Here is a 17938-nt window from a genome sequence, read left to right as displayed (position 1 = left end):
CACCAGATAAAAAAGATACATTTTTTCTGATATACAAATTAGCATACTGCCACAAGAATAAACAGAAAGTCTGAATAGTCCTTTATCTATGAGAGAAATTGAACTTGTAATTATATACCATCTCACAAACAAAATACCAGGTCCTGATAGCTTCACAGGTGAGGAAGAAAACTAATTCTATTAAACTAATTCTATTTAAACTCTTCAGAAAATAGATGACAAGGGAATACTTCCCAACTAGTATTATTAGGCAAGCATTATCCAGAAACCAAACTAGACAAAAACATTAACAAGAAAAACAAAAGTAGACCAACCCTCCCCCAAACAGTTGCCAGCATCATTCAAGAAAAGAGAGGCAAAAATCCTTAACAAAATATAATATACGAAAGTGGTAACAGTCATGTCCAACTGGGATGTATCCTAAGGATGAATGTTGGTTCAAAACTCAACATAACAGAATAAACCAGTTGAATAAAAAACTTGTATTCAGGATACATGAAGAATTTCTTATAACAAGTAATAGACAAACAACCCAATTTTAAAAATGAGCAAAAAAAGACTTCACAAAGGAAGATACATAGAGGTAACAGGAAATGCAAATTAAATCATGAGATACTGCTACATACCTCTAGAATGTGTACAGTTAATAAAAGATCAACAAACTAAAATGTTAGCAAGAATGTGGAACAACTGGAATTCCTGCTATGGTAATACAAAAAAGATTTAGCATTCTTTTATACTTAAATAAATACCTACCTTTTAACTCAGCAAATCTACTCTTATGTATTTATCCAAGAAATAAAAAATACATGTTCACAAAAAGACTTAACACAAGAATGTGTATAGAAGGTTTATTCACAATAGATAAACACTGGAAACCACTCAAGTGTCCATCAACAGGAGACTAGATAAAGAAATTGAGGTATATTCTACACTAAAAAGAAACAAATACTCGGTAATAAAGACAACCAACCAACCATACACTCAATAGCAGGGATAAATCTCAGACAATGCTAAGTTAGACACAGAAAGTATATACCAACTTATCCATTTTTATGATGTCCTCAAGATAAACTACGATGACAAAGAACCGTTTTTTGCAAGGGGAGCTGGTCAGGAAGGGGTGCAGGAAACTTTCTAGGGAGATGTTAATGTTCTGGATCACAGTAGGAATATAGGTTACATGAGTGTACTTACTCATCCAAACTCTACAGTTAATACTGGTTCATTTTAATGCATATAAATTTTACAAGATCTAGAAAAATAATTGAGTGGGAGTGGCCTGAGGTATAGACTAAGCAAGGTTGGCAATACATTGCTAATATCTGAAGCTGGGTGATGTTGTCAGGAGGCACCAGTCCCTGAAGAAGGGTATCATGCTTGGTAAAGTTGCTGGTCAATGAAAAAGAGGAAGAGCCTCAAGATATAGAACAGTAGCATAAGACACAGTGGCTACGACAATGGGCTCAAGCATAGCAATGATTGTGAGCATGGCACAGGACCAGGCCGTGTTTGTTCTGTTGTACACAGGGTTGCTAGGAGTCAGCAGCAACTCAGCAGCATCTAACAACAACAGGTGATGGGTACGTGGGAGGTCATTATACTATTCTGCTTATTTCATATAATGTTTGAAATTTTTCATAATAAATTAAAAAAAAAAAAAAAAAAAAAACCACTGCAGTTTATTTATTCCAAAACAGAACAATCTTATTTACTATCCCAAGTAAAACAGGCAATCACCTAAATATGGTTATATTATATGAAAAAACTCAACCCATTGCTGTCGAGTTGGTTCCAAATCTGTTGCTATCAAATCGATTCTGATACATAGCAACACTACAGGACAGTGTAGAACTGCCTTATGGGGTTTCCAAAGCTTTAATCTCTATGGGAGCAGACTGCCACATCTTCACAAGAGTGAAGCTCTTTTGCTATTAAGCAAATAAGTATTAGTATTAGTATTTCTAAAGTTCTGACCTAAACGTACTATTATGTGAAAAATTTTCCCCTTGCATTTTCAGGTTCTTCTCTGACCAAAACCAAAACCAATAACCAGCTAATTTTTATACTTCTCAGACAACTGCTATTTATTCAGATGTTAACTTTTACTGCTAAAAAAGGTTATCATGTATAAACTTTAGATTGATTATTTGCCATAGTGGAGAACAGTAGTAAGAAAATTCAAAGCCTCATAATATGTAATAGTTTTTACATCTATAAATTTATATTGCTAATATAGTACCTAGCAGAGAACTGAAGCTAATAATAGTTGTCAAAGAACTATCTGGAGTCACTGGTGGCACAAACAGTTAAGGGCTCAGCTATTAACCAAAAGGTGATCGGTGATCTACTGGTGATCTCCATCTGAAAGAAAACAGCCACTGAAACCAATATGGAGCACAGTTCTACTCTGAACACAAGGGGTCACCATGAGTCAGGATTGACTCAACATCAACTGGTTTTTTTGTTTGTTTGTTTGTTTACTAATTACCTATTGATTTCTTAAGGACACATTAGTTAATTAATGTTAGGAAGAATTAGCCTTAAAGTATAGTAAAAAGTATAAGTGAGAATTACTATCATTTTAATAAAAGGAAAAATGCTTAAGGTATTCTGCCAAGCAAATTAGAAAGTTTATAGGATTGTGGCCTAGGACAGACCCAGAAATCAAAGATGCTTAACAATACTTTTATTTTACAGATGAGTAAACTCAGTCTCAGAAAAATTAAACTGGCTTAAGGGTAGTGAAAGACATGAAAAAAACCTAAAAACCAAACACACTGCCACTGAGTTGATTCCAACTCACAGCGACCCCCAATGGGTTTCCGAGGCACTAAATCTTTACGGATAGTAGACTGATTGCCCCATCTTTCTTCTGTGGAGTGGCTGGTGGGTTTGAACTGCCAACCTTCTGTTTAGCAGTCAAATGCCTTAGGCCCTATGCCACCAGACTCCTCAGTGAATAACATAGCAAAGATTAAAATCTAAAAATATGTATCTTGACTCCTAATCTATAACTTATCCCTTTTACCAACACTAATTTCTTAAGTCTGAAGCATAACACAAAAATAGGGGTTTTTCTTTGTATATCTTACATAACATTTACTAATTTGTATATTATAAGAAAAAAAAAAAAAAAGCCAAAACTAAACTCACTGCCGGCAAATCACATCCAACCCATAGCAACCCCTCCGTGGGTTTCTGAGGCAGTATCACTATGGAAGTAGAATGCCCACCATTCCTTCCAAGGAGTGGCTAGTGTGTTTGAACCACCAGCCTTCTGGTTAGCAGTCAAATGTCTTGGGCACTATGCCACTAGAGCTCCCTGTATGTTACAGAATTGTCTAGTTTCAGTTGTAATATTTCTAGCCTCCACCAGGAGGAGAAAGAGTTTGTTAAAAAGTCACCAACAAAACTGACAAACCACTAGTGGCAAGAACTACAATTTTACTCCTAATCTACCCCATTTACTTATATAAAGTACCACTACCAAAGTCACTATGATAATGTAAACTTTTCTGTTCCAACTTTTCTGGTTCTTCAGTAGTATAAGACAATGCATACCATATTTTTATGCAAATAATGCATGTGATACACATTTTTCACACCATGCACTCCCCTGCGTGTTATTTTATTTTAAATTTTATTTTGATTTGGGTGAAGATTTACAGGGTAAATTCACTTTTCATACAGCAGTTCACATATACTTTGTCTCATGACATTGACCAAAATTTACAATGCAACAGCTCCCCTCCCACTTCCTCCCCATAGTTACCTCTTCCCAGTGTCCATCCCTCCATACTCTCCTGCACCCTGAGCTGTCTCCCTGTGCATAAGCAGCCCTTCCTTCTCCCATGATTGTTCTCTCCAGGGTGTGTGTCTACTTGAGGTAAATGTTTAACTCACTTGCCTGTACTTTGTTTGGCTGGAAACCACAGGTGTGGGTTCAATTCCAGACCTGAAGGGCCTGCGTGTTATTTTAAATAAACATACTATACCAATACTTTTTTTTTTTTACATGTTGATGACTTTAATTTCAAAGTTTTTTTTTGTTCTGCCCAAAGGATTTAACACTAAGTCTTTGTCTTGCTGCCTCCTGATACTGAGGTTTGGTTCCCAACAGCAAACCCACATTGGCCTACCCTGGAGTTTCTAAAGCTGCCCCTCTCCCAGCAGGATTCCTCTCCTCTCTGCAAACTACTTTCTCCAATGCAGGAAAAAAACATTTTTTCTACCTTGGAAACAGTCTTCAGCATGGTGGCTGGCCCCAGCCCAGAAGGTATGCAGCTTTGTGCATCCTAAGCTAAAGACACCACTCAAGCAGGTGAGGCTGGCATGCCACATCCACATAGCTGGGTACTGCACTTGGGCCATTCGAATTTCTTGCTTGCCTAGACGCTGCAGGGTGGGTAGGAGAACCAAGGGCAAAGAGGGGTCGTGCATCCCTCACTTGGTTGAGACTGGTCAGACCAGCTACCTGCAGTGCAGCCAAGACAGTACATGCCTGTACCCATACCCTCCTCTGCCACCTGGCTTTACACAGGACCAGCCAATGCTTGGACTATGGCAGGCCTGCATACAGCGCTCTGCCCAACCCTCCGCCTATCTCCAGTGGGAATACCTGGGCACAGGTTGGCTACAAGAAGTCCGCTGCTCTCAGGCTTGGATGTGAACTGTCCCAGAGCAAATACAAAGTCTCAACTATTCATTTTCCAATTACTGTGGTAATACAAAACTTGACCCATGACTTCTTGACCATGGCCTATACCTTTATTATACAAGCAGGATAAAAAGTAACATTTTTGGACTATTGAATGAGGGTGAATAAGGCTGAAATTCATCTCTGGAAATATCAGAAGACATGAGTAGTATACACGAGGGTGCACTCCGCCAGAACTTTTTAACCTAATTTTGTCATTTCTGCTCATACATGCATGTACTTTATCTACATGGGTATGCTACTGACAAAAAAATACGGTGATTTTATAAAACATAATCTATATTATACATTTTAAGCAGGATTTAATGAAAAAACACTCATTCAAAACAGGCCCAAGAAATTTGAAAACAAATTAAAGCTTGTTTACCATTTTTGCTTCTGACTGAACTGGTTGAGGGGAGGAAGGACCTGGGATTCCTGGAACACTAGGCACCATGGTGACTGGTCGAACAAGCTGTGGAAAATATATTGAAAAATAACTGCTAGAGAATGTATTCAAATGAAATTGCATTTTATTTGTACAATGGCTATTGTAATAATCTATTTGAGACTTCAGGATCAGAAAACTATAAATCTGTTTTTAGCTGATTACATCTCTACACAGAATCTTTATTAATTTTCTATCCTGATTATTTCCTCAAAAGTTGATTTTCTGAGAAACCTACTTCCCTAATCTTTAACATTCACAATATCTTTCTTAATGGTTTCTTCTTATAAAAACTCATAATATTCAAAGTGATTAATGCAAAATTTCTCACAAGTATGTCACACATTATGAATTTAAAAAGAATGTCAAAGCTTATGACAACTAGACATAAAAAAATAATTTCAAACAATAAACTTTGCTATTCAAATTTCTAATATATGTAACTAAAAGTTCTTTGATGTGTTAATATGTTGCATAATGACGAAGAAAGAAACTGATAATCTCCAATAATTTCTCTAATAATAATAGTAATCTGGAACAGATTTTTCCATTCTGGCTTTAGCCTTTTCTTTAAAAACACTAACATCAATGTGGAATGATTATTATAACTAAAATGTATCTCTTCCTTCATATCAAGTTGAAAGTCACAGCTACATTTAATAAGATACCCATAAAATCTCAAAAACAGGGTAAGAATATTTCCTCCTTCAAAAAATATTCTCAGAAAGAGGAAGTAGTCATCTTACATTTGAGCACATGCAAAGTCTCTCAAACAATCCATTTTGAGCAACAAAGTTCAGTTTGAAAAAGACACAATATCTTGAAATTATTTCAATGTTAATTTTAAATACTTAGGTGATTTGAAAGAACTAATAAAAGAAATAAAAATTTTACTTTAATTTTAGTAATATTCTGGAGAGCATAATCTAAACTCAAAGTGTTAGATGTTATCCTATATAAAGCTTTAAAAATAATTATTAAAATCTACACAATAGTCATATTACACTGATCACCAATCTAGGGCTTGGGGTAAGATATCCAAGAAGAGAATAATAGATTGAAAAAGTGTTACATCTTAAAAACAAAAGTGTTACATCTTAAAATAATTTAGAGAGAAAGGAAAATAAACTTTGGAATACTGTGCTAGATGTCTCAAAAAGTGGTTCTAATGATGAAAAGCTGGATGCTGAAGATATATTTGAAGAGTTTGATTAAAACTGCTTTATAAAATATGACAGTAGAAAAAATATATTTCTAACTTACATTATTCCAAAGAATATGCTTTTAAATGTTCATTAAATGATCAATTATTATAAGTAGATGTTGATTTTGTCTTTCAAAATTTAATTATGTTTAACATGTCCCTCAAAAAACTTACCACCTGGATCTCATCATTGGGGAAGTAGATACTGTACTACCTGATATTTTAGAATGTTTAGATTTAACATGCTTGGGCTATCATAGAAACTGTAACTCCAATTTGACCATATAAGTTCATAGAGTATATTTTTAAAAGCAATTAGTACAGTAATTGAGATAACATGAAGGTACGTGGCAAGTGTACCGTATAAACATCTTTTTTTTTCAAAATTAGAAAGCTGTGTTAACACTTGAATGCTACAAATCTTATCACATTAAAATGAGTTAAGTACGAATAAAGTTCTTAGTATTAAAAATACAAATAATTAAGATTCTTGGAGGATGAAAAATGTTTTCTATCCAATTATTTTTATCTTAAATGGTATATGTTATCACCATAATTATCAAGTAGTGAACACTACTCACCACTAATAACAATTTTGTTGAATTCAATTTCATAAGCAAATCAAGCAGTCCCAACTATATTTTCTGATTACTATACACACAGAGAGAGCTCTGGTGGTGTAGTTCCGAAGGCATGTGACTGCTAACCAAAAGGCTGGCAGTCCAAACCAACCCATCACTCCTCGGAAGGAAGGTTGAGCAATCTACTTCCATAGTGATACCGCCTCGGAAACCCAAGGAGGGGGTCACTATTTGACTCGATGGCAAACAACAACAGCAAATACATACATAAGTTTTGCTAAATAGGAAAGGATTAAATTTCAAACTTACTGGAACTGCAGCAGGAACATGTACATTGGAACTTGTAATTGATGCAGGAATAGCAACAGGCATGGTTTGTCCATTAGGAAGATGTAACAGAAGAGGAAATGGGCCTGGTACAGGGCTAAGAGAAACAAAAGAAAGGAAACTAAAGAAACTCTTATCAAAACATCTCCCAAAGACCGAGTAGTTGGACCTGTGGACTCAGGACCATAGTTGCAGGGGATATCAAGCTCAACTGACATAACACATTACACGAAACATTATTTCGCATCCTACTTTGGCAAGCAGCAACTAGGATCTTTAAAAGCTTGCAAGTGGCCATCTAGATGCAACGATGGGTCTCTCTTTGTCCACAGCAAAGAAGAATGAAGAAAACCAAAGATTCATAGAAACAATTGGTCTAAGGGACTGGTACACCATGCTATCTTTAGCCTATATGACTATGAGACCAGAAGAACTAGATGGTCTCCAGCTACCACTGTCAACCACTCAGAGAGTAATCTATGTAGGAGATCCTGGATAGAGCGGGAGAACAATGTGGAACAAAACTCAGAATCATTTCTTAAAAAAAGGGACCAGGTTTGCTGGTCTGATAGAGCCTGATTGGGCCACTGAGACTATGGTCCCACCTGCCCTTCAGGCCTGGAATTTAACCCACTCCTGTGGCTTCCGGGCAAACAAAAGACAGGCATATGAGCTGAACATTTACATTAGGTAGATATACTTCTTGGAGAGAACAATCATGGGAGAATATAAAGGCTGTGTATGCCCAGGGAGACAGCTCAGGGGGCAAGAGTGCATTGAAGGAAGGACACAGGGAAGAGGTAAACTATGGGGAGGATTTTGGAGGGGAGCTGTTGCATTGTGGTAAACCATAGTCCATGTCATGAAAAAAAGTGTATGTCAGCTGCTGTATGGAAAGTGAATTTTCTCTGTAAACTTTCACCCAAATCACAAGAAAAAAAACAACTCCCCAAACTCAACAGTATTTTTATTATTACATCAATTAAAAATAAATTTTCTAACTGCATAGAAATTACAAAATTAATTTTTAATTGCATTTTAAATGCACAATAATTTAAGTGTAAAAAAGAAGAGGAAAAAAAGGAACAAGTTAGGTTATTTAGGACAATCTCCAAATTGTAAAATGTGAAAAATTCTCATGGGAAAGCTACTTATGAGAACTGAAAGAAATGTCCTCTGATGATGGGGTAATTTTTAAATTGACCTTCTATGAGGATTTTTTAAATTAAATTTTAGATATTTATTCTTCAATCTGCTCAAAAATATATATACTAAGAAAGCTAATTACTTTTTCTAAGAATCAAGGCATGAAGAATATGACTAACACACACACAAAACCTTGAGGTCACAATTTGAACACCTAAATGCCTTAGGAAGAATTGTGATGGGAAAAACGAACAACTCATAAGAGGACAGTTCAACGACTGGCCCATGTCACTTACACAATTGGCCTGTTGGAGGATGGTGCCTGGGTGATTACAGTACTTGAGGTTGGTGAGGGTACTGCCTGCTGAATAATTACACTTGAGTCAGAACTTGTAAGCAGCACATTGGGAACCTGTAATGATGCTGGACGAACAATAGCTGATGTGGGCTGTGCAGTTTGTGCCAATGGTACTTCCTATTTAATAATGAGATAGAGAAAGGGTAGATTTAGAAATGCAAGTCAATTCATATACCTTAGTAAACAGAAAGTAACACACTTCTAAAAGAATCCACAATACTTAATATACTCCCCAAAAGTAAATCAATATATTTTAAATTAATTAAAAGAAAATCATATAAGCAGCTGTAAAGGCTCAAATGTAATGTTCAAGTACTATTTTAACTTTTAAAAATCTGAGTTTTTTCAGCACACCTTGTTTTCTCATCAATCAAGAAATAAGTTAGGCTCAGCAACTTTTCTATATTTCTATGAGAATTTTAATAAAAATTGAAAATACAATCCATTCTCACAGAATTTAAAATCCAGAAGGAACCTAAGAGATTGTCCTAGTCCTACTCTCTCCTTATACAATAAAAAGTAAACAGGTCGAGGGAGACAGTGTTATGATACAAATTCAGTAAGAGAAATGATTAGAAATTTCTTGAAACAATATAAAGGTTTGTTAATCTCAGGTAGCTATGCCTGCTATACCAAAAATGCCTAATATTGAAGGCCAAGTAAATCTGAAATCCTGAATGTAAAATAAATAATAATTATTAAAGTGAACTATTTCCAAATTGAAGGAAAACAGATTTGTAAGTCAACCAGCAATTCAGAGGTGGTCTTTCTCCTAGATTATAGATTAGAAAACAAAGAGATTAAGGTCTTTAATCATTACTCCTTAACTAGTTATTTTAAAATTAGATATACTGTACTCTTTGAGGGACCTCTGGTAGCGTAATGCCTAAGGCATTTGACTGGCTAACCAAAAGCCTGGCGGTTCAAACCCAACAGCCACTCCTCAGAAGGAAGGTTGGGCAATCTACTTCCGTAGCGATACTGCTTCAGAAACCCAAGGAGGGGTTGCTAGGAATCAGATCCGACTCGATGGGAGTGAGTCTGGTGTTTTGGTTTTTGGTACTCTTTGAATTGGTCTTTATGCTGCCACCACTTACTATCAAAATCTTATTAAGCTACATAGGAAAACATAATCTTACACTACTGCAACTTCATTTAGTCAACAAGTGATGATACGTACTTAGGGACTAGTGGAAAGAGACAGACAATAAACAAGTAAAGAAGTGAAACAAATAAGAAAATTTCAGATTGTAATGTTATGAAATAAGTGCAAAAGTAATCAATACAGTGAGAGAGATTAACTGAGTGGAGTTGGTTACTTTAGGTAGCAGTGAGGTGAGAAAAGCTTCTTTGCGAAAGAGCTTTTTGTTCTAATACTAAAGGATAAGGAAAAGCACATGCTAGGAAAAAGGAAGCAATCCCAAGTGCATTCAATGTCTCTGAGGAAGAAAAACCTTGGAATACTTGATGAACACAACAGAAAGTAGCATGAGATGAAGTTAGATGGGTAGATAAGACCAGATCAAAGAAAGTTTATAGTAAAGAGTTTGAATTGTTTTAAAATGCAATGGCAAACCATTAAAGGATTTTAAGCAGGAGAATGACATGAGTTAATGTATTAAAAATTAAAACAAAACAAAAACAACAGAAAATAGACTGAAGATGGAAGCAGGGAGTCCAGTGAGAAAGTAATTGTTAATAATCAAAGCAAAAAATAATGATGGTTTGGATTAAAGTGAGGAAAATGAAAACAGAGAAAAGAGGATAGATTCAGGATATATTTCAGAAGTAAGATTGATAAGACTTGCTGTTGCTTTCAACACGAAAGAAAAGAAGGAATTGAAGAACAACTAGATGGATGGAGAAAAAATGTGGAAACAGGGAAAACTGAGGAAGTAATCAGAACTCTAACATATATACACTAAGTTTAAGATTTCTATTAGACATAGAAAACGAGATGTCAAGATGAAGTTCACTGTCAATACGGTAAACTGCAGAGAGATCTGGGCTGTTATAAAACTGGGAATCATCTGCATGCTGTTGTTAGCTGACTCATGGTGATTTTAGGCACAACAGAAATGAAAAGCTCCCTGGATCCACACCATTCCCATGGAAAGTTGCACGCTGCACTATTGTCATCCATACTTTTTCACTGGCTCATTTTTGGAAGCAGATCTCCAGGTCTTTCTACGTGGTCTTAGTCTAGAAGCTCCACTGAAATGTGTTCAGCATTATAACAACAATCAAGTACCACTGACAGATGGGTGGTGGCTGTGCATGAGGTATACTGGCCAAGATGCAGATGGTATTTAAAGTTATGGGACTAGAGGAGCTCACCTAGGAAGGTAACAGTGAAAGACAAGAGAGAGAAAGAAAAAGAAGAAAAGGTGTCGAGAACTTATTTTTTACAACTTGGCATGAGTATGCTCTGCCCAAGAGAAGCTAATGATTAAGAAATGAAGGAACAAGAGATCATCCTAAAAAAGCCTAAAGTAAGCAATGAACAATGAAATACTGTTGAATATGAAGGGGCTAGAACATTTTCTAAAAAAAAAAAAAAAAAGATATTAGTATCAAAGATATAACAGCATTCCAATAATTGTGATAACATGGAAACAACCTTTATGTCAAACAAGAACACAAATAATTAAACATATAAAGAAAATAATAAAGTAATGTACAACTATTAGAAATCAAGATTTTAGAAAATTTCCAATGACATGGGAAAATGTTCATTAATGCTGAGTGTTCAATGCATGATATTAATGTAAACTAGGAAGGCAAACAGACTATACCCATTTGTGTGTGTGTGTGTGTGTGTGTGTGTATATATATATATATATATATATATGTTTGACAGAATGTATTTCTACATATGTATGTGCTGCAAATATATCCATGACTAGAATAGAGTATACAAAGGGCAAAATTATGAAAACTTCTTAGACATAACTAAACACCTTGAGGGAATGAGTTGCTAGGCTTGGGGGCTCAGGACCATAGTTTTAGGGGACAGAACTCTGGTGCCGTAGTGCCTAAGATATCTGGCTGCTAACCAGAAGGCTGACGGTTCAAACCCACCAGTCACTCTTCGGGATGAAGGCTGGGCAAACTACTTCCGCAGTGATACTGCCTCGGAAACCCAAGAAGGGGTCGCTATGTGTCGGATCCAACTCGTCAGCAGTGAGTTTTGTTTTTTTGGTTTAAGGTCAACTGGCATAATATAGTCCAAAAAGACAATGTTCTACATCCTACTTTAGTGAGGAATGACTGGGATCTTTAAAGCTTGTGAGTGGCCATGTAAGGTGCAACTGCTGGTCTCTCTCCATCTGAAGCAAAGAAGAGTAAAGAAAATTAAAGACGCAAGGAAACAATTAGTCCAAAGGACTAATGGACCATGTGAACCCCAGCCTCCATGACCCTGAGACAAGAAGAACTAGATGGTGCCAGGCTATCAGATGAAAATCTCTGAAAGGGTTCACAACAGGATGTTCGAGATAGAATGGGAGAAAAATGTAGAACAAAACTCAAAATAATAAAAAAGACCAGGTTTACTAGTCTCACAGAGACTGGTGGAACCCCTGGGACTATGGCCCTCACACACCTTTCAAGTCTGGAACTGAACTCATCACTCACATGGCTCAACTTTCAGCCTAATGAAAGACAAGCCCATAAGGTGAACAATAACACCAGGGAGGTATGCATTCATTAAAACAATCAATCACACAAGATAAAAAGGGTAGGATTTATCCAGGGATAAAGCTCAGAAGGCAGGAAAGAAGGACAGACAGAAGCAGTAAACACAGGAAGAAGTGGGAAGAGTGGTGTTAACATTGTGAGGGTTGCTATCAATGCCAAAAAATGTGTATGAACTATTGAATGGAAAACAAATTTGCTCTATAAACTTTCACCCAAATCACAATAAAAGATCTGGTGGTAGGGGGGAGTAAACTAGGAGCAATTCCAAATCTTTCTTTGTAGCCATCTATCCTTCCACGTACCCATCGATCCTTCTGTATAACTGTTAACTTATATTTGCGTTAATAAATGCAGATATAGATCTAGAAAAAAAAATGCTTAAAATATTAACAATCCTTATAGGTTATTATAGGCTTATAGGTCATTTTTGTTTTCCCTGTCTGTATCTTTCATTATTCTCAAAAATTTTAGAGAACAGGAGCGGGATCTATGTAGGAGATCCTGGATAGAGAGGGAGAACAATGTGGAACAAAACTCAAAATAAAAAAAAAGAGGGGGGACCAGGTTTGCTGGTCTGATAGATCCTGGTGCAACCACTGAGACTATGGCCCCTACCTGTCCTTCAGGCCTGGAATTGAACCCACTCCTGTGGCTTCCAGCTAAACAAAAGACAGGCATATGAGCTGAACATTTACACTAGGCAGATACACTCCTTGGAGAGAACAACCATGGGAAAACAGAAGGGCTGTGTATGCCCAGGGAGACAGCTCAGGGGGCAGGAGTGCATGGAGGGAAGAACATAGGAAGAGGTAACTATGGGGAGGAAGTGGGAGGGGAGCTGTGGCATTGTGGTAAATTGTAGTCAATGTCATGAGACAAAGTGTATATGAACTGCTGTATGCAAAGGGAATTTGCTCTGTATACTTTCACCCAAATCACAATTAAAAAAAATTAATAATTGAGAATACCCACAGCTTTTATTTCTAGGTAAAAAGTTACTTTCTCTATGTTACTTTGTGCTCCTCTGCCATGGCATAAATCCATTAATGAGTTCAATGATTTCAGAATAACATCTAATAATATACACTGCCAATGCCTCTTCATGTGTCCTATTGTCTCTTCATTTTGTTTCACATAGTGCTTCCAAATAAACATTTTTTGTACTTACGGATGAAAAAATGAAGTATTCATACACTGTCTTTTCAATTAATATCTTTATTGATTTATCACAAAAGAAATACATCCTTTTATTTTGAAATATGTTAATTAGAAATTTTACTATGTGTTCACCAAGGTTTCTGTATTTAGCTATAAGCCATACCTCATCTATTTCAGCATTAGCTTTTAATTTTCATATAAAAAAAGACGAGAAAATGCTTATTTCTTACAGACTTTATAATAAAAATGCAGACAACTGAGAAAACTAACAAGAATCTACTTCTAACAATTTTGTATGTTACAAACATTTCTGTTTAATATGGCAATACTTATTACCAATATAAATTCAAATAACACAATTTTATATAAATGCTTTTGTTTCTAGGTGGCAGAGGAATATATCTCAAGATGCGGTTTTCTTCCTTCCCAAATGTTACCTGGGTACTCCTTCTCACCCTCACTTTTTGATCAGGTAGGCTGCCAAGTTTTAATACATGTAACAAATAGTTACTCATCGAACAACTATAACACAGGTGGGTCCCAGATTATCAAAGTATTCAAGACTCAAGAAGGGCCTAAACTACCCACAAAAGGCCTGTACTGAGACAGTAACATCATCATCTTAGTTGCTGGTACCAAAGAACCATTGCTGAGAATAATTATTTTCCTACACCTTTGAAAACCTAAGTAACCTTTGTTCAAAAAGTTTTTAGTCTCTTAAGTTTTTGTTGTTTATAAGTAACTAAAATAAATAAATAAATAAACCCAGAAAACTTAAGTTAAATTTATATACAAATCTGTTGCTGCTGAGTCAATTCCAACTCAGGATAAAGTAGAACTACAACACAGGGATATTGTTTTTAAAGTAAGTTTCATACAATTGGTCTCCCCTCCTCCGAAGCAAATTAGAATGCAGAAAACAAAACACACATTGGAAACAATTAGTCAAAGGGACTAACAGACCATGTGAACCTTAGCCTACATGACCCTGAGACCAGAGGAAGTAGATGGTGCTCAGCTACCATTATCAACCACTTGGAAAGGGTTCAAAATAGAAGATTCTGGATAGAATAGGAGGAAAAATGTGCAACAAAATCCAAAATCATTAAAAAGTCCAGGCTTACTGATCTGATAGAGACTGGTGAAATCCCTCAGACTGGCCCCTAGTCACCCTTTGGGCTTTGAACTGAACTTAATTCCCGTGGCTTCCACCCGAACAACAGATAAGCATATAAGGCGAATATTTATACCAGGTAGGTATACGCCTTAGAAAAATCAATCATAGAAAATCAGAAGGGCAGTATTCACACAGGGAAACAGCTCAGAGGACAGGAATGAATAGGAAAAAAGGACACAGGGAAAAGTAACCACAGGGAGGAAGTGAGAAGAGAGCTGTACATTACGAGGATTGCAATCAACATCATGAAACAAAATGTGTATAAACTGTTGAATGTAAAATGAATTTGTTCTGTAAACTTTCACCCAAATCACCAAAAAAGATCCCAGTTTTATCTAACATGACTGCTGTTTTCCTCTGTAATTTTTATGTGAGTAATAAAAAGCTAATTATAAAGGTAAAGCTAAATATAAAGATAGACTTCTTTCCCTGAAATTTCTATGAATATCCGCAGGCTAACTTTTATATATAAAACTATTACAAGACAACCCTGAATTACATATAATTTATTAAATTAACATTTAATGTAGAATAAATACTAAATTTTACTAGACGTACCATTTTTTTTTCCCCTTAGTTTGTATTTACCATAAATATGAATTTCTAACCTTCTCATCAGTGGTAGTAGACTCTGGGTGAGGTAAAGGACTATCCTGGTGAGTTGTTTCTACAACGGAGGGCTCCTCGATTTTGCTTCTTATTATGGGTGTTGCAAGAGGGGATAAATCTAGAGGCATCTAAAATGCAAACATTAAGAAAATGTTAGAAGTTCAAACACACTGATTAGTGTATCTAAAATAAGTAGGAAAGTTAAACAATTATTATTGTTCTGTCAGAGTATTCTCTTTTTAATATTTTTTGTTTTATGATTAATAACATACTTTTTTAATGTCATCTTCTGAAGCTTTCTTGAATTCATTCTCAAATGGACTTGCCAACTCATTAAACAAACCCACTTCTTCACAGTTTTTCAAGAATCTTGTTGGTGTTGGGGTCTGATCTGAAATAAATGTCAAAATGTAATCGTATAGGTTTAAATGTATAGGACTCTAAAATATAGCTAGTAAACTAACAAATTAGCAGGACTGGCTCAGTGGTTAATTTTCTCTTTGGAAAGACCTCTTCCTTTAAAGCAAACAAAATATGGTTAAGTTTTTGTTGCAGTTCAAGGTATTTTCTCCAACTTTATGAACCATAAAAGTATGAAAGAAGTTCTCCTTGTTCCTTAGTCCACGCCTGAGTAAAGGGCATAAGCATCCTCCACTAGAGACTATTATTATCTATCACAGTGATAAGAACAGTGATAAAGATCTTTAATTTACACTATTAAAAATTATGATTACTTAAAATACATGTAATTTGAAGAAAACTAGGACAAGAGCATGTATATTCTCTCTAACTTGGCCCTTTCATAGTTGTTCATAATCTTTTATGATGGCAAGTTTAAGATAAAACAGAGTATATTTAGTAGGTTGATAAAAATACACAAAGCAGAAAAAGGAAGTTTGAAAAAAAGAGTCCTTAAAAAAATAATAAAATAAAAACCTCTTTACTACTGTCTTTGAAGTTAGTTTTAAATTTAATGTATTTTTATAAGCTTAGTATAAGGGGCTATGTAAGAGTCACATATCCAAAGAATGTTCTTGCTTAATTTCTAGGCATCAGAAGAATAACCAAGTCTACTTTTTCACAATTTGAAACATTCAACTACAGTTGAATACCCAATCATGCTATGTACATTAATACATGTACTGTGTGTACCTGTGCACATGCACTGGCTGTAGGCCAAATGTCAATTACGTCCATGTAGATTTTAAAGCAGCAAATTTATTTTTGTCCATTTAAGTCTTACTGGCTTATGGCTGTTTATTCATATTAATTAAAGTTGGGAGCACATTCAAATTCCAGTCACTTTTTAAACACATTTTAGGGCATAACTTTTATAGGTTTTATCAGGGGTCTAGCCAAAACTAAATAAAAGTACTCTTAGAAAGATGACCCTTGGTTTAAGATAAAATATTCACAAATTCTTTTGTGAAATTAAAATTTACATACTTGTTAATTATTGTGTCCCCACAGCTGGCATTACCTATTGTTTTGATTTTGTCCTCTCCACACACATACCTAGAGTACTGTTATGTTTATTACATACCAATATACTTAATGTTAAAATGACCTACTTGTTACACACATTAGACATAATGCAGGTTTGTCTCGGACATTATTAATATTATTAGGGTTACTAAAGGGATTCTATTGTGTCATCATTTTACCTAACAGGTTATAATATGCCCCCTTTACCAAAAAAATCTCCAAAACCACATTGTAACAAGGGCCCACTGTACATGTATTAGCTGAAGTCCATCATGACTATTCAGTAAAATGAGTATAATTTGTTAAGTGCTTAGCTGCTAACCAAAAGGTGAGCAGTTCGAACCCACCAGTCACTCTGTGGGAGAAAGATGTGGCAGTCTGCTTCCATAAAGATTTATAGCCTTGGAAACCCTATGGGACAGTTCTACTCTGTCCTTCAGGGTCACTGTGAATTGGAATCAACTCAATGGCACTGGGGTATTCATACCCAAAGAGTTTGTCTATCAAAGCTCATTAGAAGTCTTGTTGTAAGGAAAGATTGGGCAATCTATTTCCCTAGTGATACTGCCTCAGAAACCCAAGGAGGGGCAGCTGTGAGTTGGATCCTACTGGAAGGCAGTGAGTTTGACTTTTTTGTTATGAAGACAAAGAAGTCTTCAAAATAAGCATACCGTATTTTTACACAAATACTGTGCATGTTATACATTTTTGACAACTGCAACCTCCCTTCAAGCTTACAAAAATACCTTGGGGCACAGTTGGAAAAATGTGTAATGTGTTATTTAGGTGAAAATACACTTTTTATCAGTAATTACTGGACCCATCAGGCATGAGAAGAAAAGAGTCAACTGTTTAACATGAAATTGCTTATGGCTATTGCAGTGTAGTAAATTACTTTGTGTGGCTTTTCTACCCATAAGTCTTTGTAAACTCCAAGGTGGGATTTGCTATGAGCAACTGAGGAGCTCCTGATTGCTGAAGGTGTCCACCTGGAGTATTTCTGTTGGGAGTGGCACAAAACAATGTTCTGGGAGGTGCCCACTCTCT

General features: G+C 35.8%; 1 protein-coding gene across 1 annotated transcript in view; it reads right to left on the bottom strand.

The window, feature by feature from the left end:
- ATF2 (activating transcription factor 2) overlaps positions 1 to 17938 on the bottom strand; it is an 81437-nt gene that overhangs the window by 46034 nt on the left and 17465 nt on the right. The window contains exons 4-8 of the mRNA XM_007939624.2: positions 15679 to 15797; positions 15406 to 15534; positions 8702 to 8880; positions 7242 to 7356; positions 5088 to 5174 (exon numbers count right to left, since the gene is read on the bottom strand). Coding sequence (XP_007937815.1) covers positions 5088 to 5174; positions 7242 to 7356; positions 8702 to 8880; positions 15406 to 15534; positions 15679 to 15797 — 629 coding nt within the window. The remainder of the gene's footprint in view (positions 1 to 5087; positions 5175 to 7241; positions 7357 to 8701; positions 8881 to 15405; positions 15535 to 15678; positions 15798 to 17938) is intronic.

Source organism: Orycteropus afer, unplaced genomic scaffold, assembly GCF_000298275.1.
Source record: "Orycteropus afer afer isolate SDZICR_OR568_19922 unplaced genomic scaffold, OryAfe1.0 scaffold00001, whole genome shotgun sequence".
Lineage (NCBI taxonomy): Eukaryota > Metazoa > Chordata > Mammalia > Tubulidentata > Orycteropodidae > Orycteropus > Orycteropus afer.
The sequence above is the reverse complement of the archived record's forward strand: the minus strand, read 5'-3'. Positions and strand labels throughout refer to the sequence as shown.